Source organism: Fukomys damarensis, unplaced genomic scaffold (genome assembly GCF_012274545.1).
Source record: "Fukomys damarensis isolate Sample0158 unplaced genomic scaffold, DMR_v1.0_HiC HiC_scaffold_37, whole genome shotgun sequence".
Classification (NCBI taxonomy): domain Eukaryota; kingdom Metazoa; phylum Chordata; class Mammalia; order Rodentia; family Bathyergidae; genus Fukomys; species Fukomys damarensis.
Window position 1 is genome coordinate 2,362,362 of NW_022900949.1, and position 10,928 is coordinate 2,373,289.

At 55.2% G+C, this 10,928-nt stretch overlaps 1 protein-coding gene across 5 annotated transcripts in view; it reads left to right on the forward strand.

Annotated features, from left to right (window-relative positions):
- The window catches only part of Mau2 (MAU2 sister chromatid cohesion factor), a 32,716-nt gene extending 30,700 nt beyond the window's left edge, over window positions 1–2,016 (forward strand). Inside the window, exons 18-19 of one of the 5 annotated variants that reach the window (XM_010606502.3) lie at window positions 283–410; window positions 527–2,016. In XM_010606502.3, coding sequence (XP_010604804.1) covers window positions 283–410; window positions 527–574 — 176 coding nt within the window. In that variant the 3' untranslated portion in view covers window positions 575–2,016. Of the gene's footprint in view, window positions 1–282; window positions 411–499 lie in introns of all 5 variants that reach the window. The other 4 variants (XM_010606501.3, XM_019204886.2, XM_010606504.3 and 1 more) reach the window with 4 other exon arrangements.
- The last annotated feature ends 8,912 nt before the right edge of the window (window positions 2,017–10,928 follow it).

The following is a 10,928-nucleotide window of genomic DNA, read 5'->3' on the forward strand; positions in this document are numbered from 1 at the left end:
CCCCCCCCCCCCCAGGAGTCTGAAGGCCGAGGCCATGGTCCCTGCCGGCTCCTTGTCCTCAGCCACTTCCCCCAGGGATGCAGTTGTCCCTCTTGGACCAGGCCAGCCACGTGTCCCTGGTGCAGGGCAGTGTGACTGCAGCTGCCTCCTGCACAGGTCAGGCACTGGGGAGGGGAGGGACAGGCCGGTGAGCAGCACAACGTCCCTGTCCTTGAGAGCGGGCTGGCGCAGGGCCCTGCCGTCCGTGAGAGATAGCAGGCCGTGGCCTCATTCCGCCCCCAGACCTGAACAAGGCCTGCGGCAATGCCATCGATGCCCACGAGGCCGCCCAGATGCACCAGAACTTCTCCCAGCAGCTGCTCCAGGACCACATCGAGGCCTGCAGCCTCCCAGAGCACAACCTCATCACGGTGCGGCCCGGGCAGGGGGTGGGGGACCCGGCGGGCGCAGATACTCAGCCGGCCACCCAGGGTGTTCTCACTGCCACCCTCTCCCTCAGTGGACGGACGGCCCGCCCCCCGTGCAGTTCCAGGCGCAGAACGGGCCCAACACCAGCCTGGCCAGCCTGCTGTGAGCCACATCCGGCATCCTCGGCGCGGGGCGTCCCCGGACTTTGTCCCTGATGTCTCCAGCTTCTGAGTCCTGGGGTCGGGACAGCTCCTGTCCTCACGAAGGGCACGGCCCAATCCCGCCCCTCACCAGGACCTGGCACCGATGCCGCAGGTGGGACGCGGGGCTGTATCCAGAGCCACTGTAGAGGCCTGCAGCTACCCAGCCACATCCATGTCCACGTCCACGTCGCAGTCACGCCACTGGGGGCCCGGCCAGCCCCTGACCTGTGTGCCTGCGCCCGACGGCGTCCCCTGCTTGCTCGAGGCACAGGAAAGAGGCGGTGGCCTTCATGCGGCACAGGGCACGGCCCCGGCCTCTCCAGTCAGCCCTGGGACGCAGCTTCCAGACACCTTCCCGTGACTGGAGCCGCACCCCGCCATGGGGGCAGGAGCTGGGCCGGTGTTGCCCTTGGGAGGCTAGGCTCAGGGAGGGGAGGGCCCGACCACCTCTGGAATGAGGTGATGCCACCCAGACAGCAGCACTCGGCTTGGGCTCCGCCAGGACCGCAGCCAGCCACCCCCATGCCCGGCTGGAGCCGGGCCCGCCTCGGGTGTCCCATTGCCCCAGTGTGTGAGGAGCCCGGGGCCACCTGTCTCCGGAAGCCCTCCTGCCCACCCTGACTCTCCAGGCCCGCGCCGGGATCACGTCGCCTGTCATGTCTGTCCGGCCTATTTATTGAAGCCTCTCCGCTTCCAGGGTATTGTGTGTGTAGAGTGGGAGTGAGAACCTCCGACTGAACCCGGTCTCCTGCTGACGTGCTCGAGCTCCACCCGTGTCTGTGCGCAGTTATGGATGCAGTCTCGCATTCACAAGTGTAAAATCCAGTGCTCGATATTTAATATTCCCCTTGTGCCACAGCTGCCAAATTGTGTGCGTGTGTATGTGTGTGTGTGCACGCGCGCGTGTGTGCGCGTGTGTGTGTGTGTGCGCGCGTGTGTGCAGTCTCCCCGCCTGCCCTCTGCCGCACGTGCTTCTGCCCTGCCGGCCGTGTGAACCCCTTCCCTGTAGCCAGTGGAGAGGAGATCGGGGTTGCTGCCCTGCCTGGCCCGGCCAGCCATGCTGTGGCGAGTGCGGGAAGAGGCGCTGTCAGCGTCCGCAAGCCGGGCATGGAGCCTTTTAATGGTTTGTACTGTTTTATTAGCAGCCTGTAACTTTCCAGCTGGTGCTTTTAATCAGGAATTAATTGTAAATACAAAACCTGTTTCAGAGGTAACCATAGAATGTAGCTTCCTGTTTGTGGTTGTTTTTTCCTACATATTCTAAGTAAAATAATTGACGGGAGCTGGCACTTGCCTGTCTTTGTCTCTCGTCTGCCCTTCTGCACCATCCTACAGGCAGCCTCACCTGCACAGCTGCTGGACCCTCTGTGACAGCGCCCCCATCACCCCAGCTCCTCGAGAGGCTGAGTCGGGAAAGTCTTAAGACCAGCTTGGCAACTTAGCAAGACCCAGTGCCACTGGGGTCAGAGAGGAGCAGGGTGCCCTCCCCCCCTGGAGATGTGGATGGTGACCCCTCCCCAGTGCTCCTTGGGTCCCAAGAAGTGGGTGGAGGGTTGTTCACCAGTTGCAAAGTTTCTTTTTTTCACTCCCAGTTCATGCTCATACAGTGAGCCCAAGGGCGCTGGGAAAGAAAAAGATAAATTTCCAGAGGAATTTGATGCCCTCGGTTCTTTGATACTTTGGCTACCTTGTCAAGGACCAGACAGTAGCCAAACTGTCACTTACAGCCATGTTTTATAAAGAGACAATACTGCTATAAAAACGTCATTTTTATTTTTCTTTCTTTTTATGGTACTGGGATAGAACCCTGGGCCTTCACACTGAGCCGTATCCCCGTTCTTTTGAGTTTGATATAGGATCTCATTTGCCCAGACTGGGATTGGGATAGAACGAACTTTTTTTTTTTTTAGACAGGGCCTCATGTGTAGTCAGGCTGGCGATCCTCCTGCCTCAGCCTCCTGAGTACTGGGATCACAGGTGTGTGCCATCACACCCAGCAGTTACAGGGTTCTTAAACCTAAAGGGTTAAGCAGACTGCTCAGAAGTGGGGTTGTAGGGCTGGAGATTTAGCTCAGTGTTTCTGCTTCCTGCCTCACAAGCACAAGATCCTGAGTTGATCTCTGGTACACACACAAAAAAAGTGTGACCCACGACCCGGAAGTGCATCTTCTAGTGCCTTCATCTTCCTTTCTCCCCAGTCATGGCCCCAGGGACTGCACCGACCTTGGCCACCAGAGGGCATGGGAGGCCCAGAGCTGCAAGAGCATGGGGCAGTGTCCCCACCAAGGGTGGAGGGTGCCGGCGCCAGCCCCAGCCCTGCCTGGAAGGCAGGGCTGATGAGCATCACCAGCTCCAGTGTGGCCAGGCTCTCGTCCACCAAAGTGGTGCAGGGCAACCTTCCCTTCCCTGCCACCACTTGCAAGACAAGGCCCAGGTCCTCCAGGTCCCAGGGCAGAGTCCTCCCAAGGCCTAGGCATCTTAGCCAAGTGTGGCGGTCCACGCCTGTCATCCTAGCATTCAGGAGGCTGAAGCAAGAGGATTGCCACGAGTTTGAGGCTGCAGGCTCTGGTCCTTTCTTGTCCCGCCACTCCAGTGGGAACACCAGGTGACACTCCTGGCCCTGCTTGTAGCATTTATAGAGGGCACCAGCTGACATCTAGAGCTACCACCGAGAGGACGCCGGGTGCCAGGAAGGTCGCTGAGCCCCTGGCCAGGGGAGGGATCAAATGCCCCTCACCTCAGGCCACAGAATGCAGCTCAGGGTTGGGGAGGTGCGTCTGGGGCCAAGCACATGGCAGGCACAGAGGAAGCTGTGGCAGGAGGGTGGTAGAAAAGGACACCTCCAAACTGGCTGGCTTCAGGAGAAAGCAAGTGCCCACTCCCGGCTCTGCCCACACGGGCGGCATAGGCAGGGCGAAGCATTCCTAGCCTTACTGTGTGGGCCCAGTGCAAGAGCTGGAAGGACCAAAGGAGTCAGTGGTTCAAGGTCATGGCTTGAGGTCAAAGAGGGTTTTCAAGCCCCTCAAAATGCCTGAGCTTCACTCTGGTGGTGCACGCTTGTCGTCTCAGCTCTGGGAGGCTGAGGCAGGAGGATCGAAAGTTTCAGCCCAGCCTGGGCAGTTTAGTGAGACCTTGCCTCAAAATAATTTAAAAAAATTTTTTTTAAAGGGCCGGGGATGGGATTCAGTGCCAAGGCCTTGGGTGTGTACTCCAGCACCAAAACAAACAACATACACAAAAATGAATCTGAGCTGTACCAAAAAAAAAAAGGGCTGGGGATTTAGCTCAGCGGTTCGGTGGTCTGCCTTGCAAGCGCAAGGACCTGAGTTCAATCCCCAGTACCAAAAAAAAAATCTGAGCTTGCTGGTAGACCATACCCTCAAAGCACAGGCCACTGTGTTGAGGGGCTCATGGGAACCCAGAGTGAGATGCAGCGCACGGCCAATACTGCGGTACTGGGGTTTGTGTTGTGCCAGACGGGATGCAGGATCAGCCCAAAGGTCAAACGTTGCTGGGCGCCCTGCATTTTCTTGTTTCTTTGTTTTTTGTTTTGTTTTTTGAGACAGGGATTCACTGTGTAGTCCAGGCTGGCCCTGAACTTGTGGCAGTCTTTCTGCCTCAGCCTCCAGAGTGCTGGGGTGACAGGCGCGTGCCACCACGCCCAGTATTAAATACATTTTCAGCCGGTGCTGCTCCACTATTGAGGAGCATCCTTCACCCTGACCTTAGGGCTTTTCCTCCTCCTCAGATGACCCACGACAGACTTCTTTGCCTTTTCATGGTGGGCTGCAGTCTCGGGATCTTTCCAGAGGCTGGACCCAAACCCCTAGAGAGTCCGGAGTCAGTCGTGGGTGAGTTTGGTGCCCCGCAGCTGCACTGAAATTAATATTATGCTTACAGTGTTAGGAGGCTAGGCCTGTGAGCCCAGCACTGGGGAGGCTGAGACCAGAATCCCCTCAACTTGAAGACCAGCCTGGGCTACATCGTAGGTAAGGGCTTCCCTGAGAGAGGTGTGGTGGGGGACAGGGACAGAGACCAGGACACATGCATGTTCCGTCTTCCAGCATGTGGTTTTGGTTTAAAGGATTCCAGCAGAACAGTGTGTCTGTCACACTTCTGTGTGTGTACAACATCAAAGTGGATCCCAGCCTCCCCCCAAAACCTCACAACGTCCTAAAGTCTGGGTGCCATGGCAGTGGCATATATCTGTAATCCCAGCTACTCGGGGGTCTGAGGCAGGAAGATTGCAAGTCAAAGACCAACCTGGGTGGCCAAGTGAGACCCTTTCTCAAAGTAAAAGGTCAAAAGGGACAGGGTCGCAACTCAGGGTTACACGAGCCTTGGGTTTGATCCTTAGGCCTCAACACAAACAAATAAGTAATCAGAGTGGGAAGAGACCCTGAAAGGGACCCCCAGGAACTAGTGACAGTGGTGGCTTGTAGGCCTGACCCCCGGGCCCCGGCATCCACACTGAGCCGGCCCTGTACTTCTGTGAGAAAATATTTCCCAACCTATCTTGTCTGTACTTGGTTAGGGTTAGGGTTAGGCAACAATCCAGGGGAAGGGCCTGAGCACTAGGGAGGCTGAGGCAGGAAGATCCCATGGATTTCAAGGCCAGCCTGAGCTACACAGCCAGACCCTGTTTCAATAAAAAAGAAAAAACCCAGAACTTTGGGGAGTAGAGGGTGTGTCAGAGACCGCATGGCAGGAAGGATGAGGCTGGCCTGCCTGGGTCAGAGCCAGAGGCTGCTTCCTGCAGCCCAACCCAAAGCCTGAGTGGGCGGGAGCGGCCCAGCCCTGAGAAGGAAATGTCCCTCTGTGGCATCCATTCCACCCACAGGACCTGTCTGCGAGTTCCTGGTGCCCCCCAAGAATGGTAAATTCTCCCCCAGGCACTGGTGCAAACGCTGGTCCCCACACTGCCTGTTCTGCTGTTTTTGTTTTTTTGTTTTGTTTTGTTTTGCAAATTCAAAAGGGCAGAACAGGTGGCGCATGCCTGTAATCCCAGCACTCAGGAGGCTGAGGCAAGAGGTTCTCTAGTTTGAGGCCTGCCTGGGTTACCTAGCAAGGTAAAGGGGAGACTGAACTGACTCAAAGCAAAACAAAATGAACAAAAAGCAAAACCAGGGGCCAGACATGTAGCTCAGTGGTACAGCGCCTCGGCAAGCACGAGGCAGGCCCTGGGCTCAATTCCCAGTACCAAAAAAGAAAAATGAAAAACACAAAAAAGAACACCCCCCCCAAACAAAAAACAAAACCAAGCAAGAAGGTGAATCATCGTCGCAGTTAGCAAGTAACTTTGAGCTCAGACAATGATGATAAAGAAACCTTTGAGTCAGGTGTGGTGGCAGTCACCCATGTTCCCAGTTACTTGGGAGGCTGAGGCGGGAGGATTGCTTAACCCAGGAATTCAGAGCCAGCTAAGATAACAGCAACATAGCAAGACCTTTCTCTCTCTCTCTTTACTTTTTCTTTCACGGTACTAGGGACTGAGCCCAGGGCCTTTGCACGGAGTTACACGTTAGGCTCTCACTAAGTAGTTTAGGCTGGCCTCAAACTCATGGCAATTTTCCTGTCTCAGTCTCCCCAGTGCTGGGATTATAGGTGTGGGCCACCATGTCTGGCTAATTTTTATTTTTTACTTGAGACGTTTTTACTAAGTTGCTAAATTGCCCAGGCTGGGCTGGATCCTCCAATCACTTAATGTCAATCAGAATCGGGTAGGATTTGCTACGTTCTTTTGTACTGGGAATCGAACTCGGGACCTTGTGCTTGTGAGGTAGGCGGTAGAACCATTGAGCTAAATCCCGGGCCCTGGTTTTGGTTTTGTACGCTGGTATCAGAGTCAGGGCCTGGCACATGGTGGGCAAGTGCGTCTGCCACTGAGCCCAGTCCCCACTTCCTTAGGTTTCAGACCAGAGACCCGGGAGAGCATGGTTGGAACCCTCCTGATCTCCGTCTATGTTCTGCGCCAAGTTCTAGCCAATCAACATCAATAAAGCTATAGTCTGTGAGGCGTGGAGGTGCACACCTGGCATCCCAGCACTTGGGAGGCTGAGGCAGGAGGATCACTGCTAGTCTGAATTCGAGGCCAGCCTGGGCTACATAGTGAAACCTTGTCTCAAAGAGAAAGAAAAAGTTATCCTTTGCACCCCACACCTGATCTTGACTTGCCTTTCTTTAGGGAAGCCACAGTTAACTAGATCAACTTGTTAGGCTGGCAAATCCACGCACAGGGCGCTGCCTGTTAATCTTATCAGGCAACTAACATAGTTCTTCAAAGCCAATAGGTGCTGCTTCCTTAATCCAAGGAAGTCTTTTTTGTTGTGTTTTGTTTTGTTTGTTTTTTGGTACCGGGGATCAAACTCGGTCCTTGCACTTGCAAGGCAGGAGGCGGAACCACTGAGCTAAATCCCCGGCCGGCCCCGTTTGTGTTTTGTTGTTACTTAGTTTTTTGAAACAGGGTCTCGCTCAGGTGTAGTTCAGGCTGGCCTCGAACTGGCAGCAGTCTTCCTGCCTCAGCCTCCCCAGTGCTGGGATCACAGGCGCGGGCCACCGCGCCCGGCTCTTCCTAGGGAGCGGTACGGGAAGCGTCCGGGCTGGGACCAGCAGGGCCCTTGCTTTGCAGCAGCTCGCGCTGAGGCACCACCTCCCTGGCCGGCGTAGAGTGGCAGGGTCACGTCCTCACGGGACGTGAATGTCACTTGGCCAGTTCCGCCGCATGGTTTCCCAGGCTGGGAAGGGCACGCCTGGGCGCAAAGATGTAATCGCCGCGCCGCCGCCGTGGAGGAGGGCACAGCCCGGGGCGGGGTCACGTGCCCCTCTCCGCCCCACCCCGGGCTCCGGGGCCTGAACCTGGGCCTTTACAGAGCCGGGGCAGAGCTGTAGACGCATTAACCCTTTTGGCAGGGCATCCTTCTCCCTCTGAAAACGTGCATTGACTTTGGCTTCTTCATGGATGTGAGGTTTTTCCAGTCAAATTTTTAAGTGTTTTTTGAGACATGGTCTCACTTTGTAACCCACACTGGCCTCAAGCTCACGGAGATCCTCGTCCCTCAGCCTACAGAGTGCTGGGATTACAGGTGTGTGCCACCACACCTGGCTACTTTTTACAATTTTAATTTTTGTTTGTGGTGCTGGGAATTGAACTCCGGGCCTTATGTGCAATAAGCTTGTGCTGTCACTGGCCCCCACCCAGTTCCTGTTTATGCTTAGGCTTCTAGACTACACAGAGGTCCTTTCATCTCACTAACCTCTCTGCCCCCAAGTGGCCTTTTCCCAGAATAAAAATCAAAGATACTCTGGGTGTCCTCTTGATACAAAAAGATGACATGTAACCACAGGTCCTGGCATTTGCAGGGCCAATCCGGAAGCCCTGTGGCCCAGAGTGAGCTCGCTGCACTTCCAAGCTTCCCAGACAAAGCTGTCTTGGTGGTCTTGAGGGTCAAAGCTCCCCTCATCCTTTGCTCTGGGGCCTGGGGACCTTATTAGACCTGTACCCAGGACCAGAGCACTTCCCACCGTGTGTCTAAGAGAAAGGTATGTCTTTGGGCAGGGCGTGGTGGTGCACGCCTGTGATCCCAACACGTGGGGAGGCTGAGGCAGGATTGATGTGAATTGTGAATTTGAGGCCAATCTAGTGTTCAAGTGCAGCCCGAACTATATAGTGAGACCCTGTTTCAGAAAACAAAACAAAATAAAACAAACCACTATAAAACAGAAAGACTAAATCATCCAGGCTATGCTGGAACTCATGATCCTCCTGCCTCAGCCTCCTGAGTGCTGGGATTATAGTTTTGCAGTGCCATGCCTGGCAGAGGGTCTCTCTTATCACTGCCTTATCCATTCCTTGATCCCTTACACATCTGGGTGCCTACTAAGGATAAAGCTGGGTCCTTGGGGGCACAGATCAGACAAGGCTACGAGATCCAACTGGGGAAAGACGAGGAGGGTACTGCATTCCTGCAGTGCACAGCTGTGCCAGCCAGCAGAGGAGCGGGGTTAGAGGTGCGGGTTGAGATTCACCGGGTCGGGCACTGGTGGGGAGCAAGAGGCTCTGGGAAAGCCGCTGCCCAGCAGTGGAAGAGAAAATGCAGGGAGAAGATGAGACTTTGGACAGGACAACGCCTCGAGCGGCGCATGCCTATAAACTTCTGCACTGAGGGAGGCTGAGGCAAGAGGATCACAAGTTCAAGCTCAGCCTGGGCAATTTTAGCAAGGTAGCAGACCCTGCCTCAAAATAATAAAAAGGGGGGGCCAGGGATTTGGCTCAATGGTTCCGCTGCCTGCTTTGTAAGCACAAGGGCCTGAGTTTGATCCCCGGAACCCCCAAAATACATACATACATACATACATACATACATAAATACATAAATAAAAATAAGAGGGCTGGGGATGTAGCCCAGTGAGAAAGCCCTGGATTCAATCCCCTGTAGCACACACACACACACACACACACACACACACACAAACAGAAGTGTAGACAATGGCACAGGAAATCACCCCCCCAATATCACAAACTAATGAAACATGGGGGAGCAGAGTTTGGTTGCGTACACCTGGAATCACAGTCCCCGAGGAGGCTGAAGCATGAGATTAGGGGTAGGGGGGTCAGCCTGGGCAATTCAGGGATGCCCTTCTCAAAATAAAATTAATAACTCATTGAGACAGAGTCTTGTCCCTATGTAGTTTAGGCTGGTCTCAAACTCAAAGTACTTCTCCTCCCTCAGCCTCCTGAGTGCTAGGATTACAGGAGCGCACTACCAAAAAAGAACTGGGGTGTAGCTTTGTGTGAAGGCCCTGGGTTCAATCCTCAACACCACAAAACAAACAAAGAAAACCAAAGAAACAAACAAAAAGCCTCAAAATAAAACAGGTAGCCGAAGTTAGTGGGAAAGACTATGTTGGTAGCCTTTTCCAAAAACGAGGTGTAACTCCTTACAGTGCTAGGAGATGTAACCAGTTAGGGATGGGGAGTTTGTCTCCCAAGCTGGGGCTGTAATCTCAGCACTCTGGAGGCTGAGGCAGAAAGATCGCTGTGATTTAGAGGCCAGACACATAGTGAGACCCTGTTTTGTTTTGTTTTGATACCAGGATTGAACTCAGGATGTCGTGCTTGCCAGGCAGGCGCCGTGCTGTTTGAGCTACATTCCCTGCCCCAGACCCTGTTTTAAACACACACACACACACACACCACTGAAGGGTCTCTGATCTACAATTCTCTGGAGAAGTCAGGGCGCTTGAAGCCTCTAATTTCTCATTTTGGGGTGGAGTAGAAAACACGATCTTCACAAATGATGGGGTCCTGAGCAGGGTGTTGTGGTCCATGCCTGCAATCATAGCATTTGGGAAGCTGAGGCAGGCGGGTCGCTGTGAGTTTGAGGCCAGCCTGGGCTACATAGTGAGACCCCCTGTTTCAAACAAAACGAAACGAACAACAACAACAACACATACTCAAAATTAACAACAAAACAAACAAGAGAGATGCTGCTGGGGTCCCCCAGAAGTGCTCCAAGCTGCAGGCAGAGGCTGTTCCCCAAATAGTTCCGTGACCTTTGAATCCCGATTCTTCTTGATGGGGGGGGCAGCGTCCTAACTTTACAAAGCCGTCCTCATCCTGGTGCTGACTGTCTCAGGAGCGCGAGCCCCGCAAGGGTCCCCCACTCCACCAGGACGGCGGGACCCCCGATGTCTCCGCAGCCCGGGCCGGGAGCGAGCATAGGGTCCCCTCGAAGAAGGTCGCGGCCGCCCGCAGGAGCTAGGACTGGCTGCCCTAGCCGAACTCCTCACTCTCAGGCGCCTCCGGCCGCCAAGCCCAGCCAGTCGCCCAGCGGCCCAGGAGAAACGTCCTCCCGGGTCCAAGGGAGCCGGCCGCGAACTGACGCGCCCCACAGGCCCCACCCTCATAGCATTCCCGCCCCGAAGCCCAAGTCCCGCCTTTCAGGCTTCTGACTGGTCCTGGGGCCCGCTCCGCCCTCCCATTGGCAAGCTTTCTGTCAATCATTAGGTCCCGCCCCCCACGGGCCCTTCCCAGCCATCGGCGCGATCCCGAGGGCGAGCCGGCCCGTACGCTCATTGGTCATCATGCGCTGTCTTTCATAAGACTGGCTCCGCCCTCCGTGGGGTGCGGATTCTGGACTCCCCAACTGGTCCTCATTGGCCTTCCGTGCCGCCACTCGATGAGACGCGCATCAACCCGGAAGTGTGAGAAGCGAAATCTGCCTAGCAACCGGGGAAGCCGGGCTGTGAAGCGGGCAATTTCAGTGTGAGACTGAGCCGCGAGACCGAGCGGTGGCTCCTAGCGCGGCTCGGCAGCTC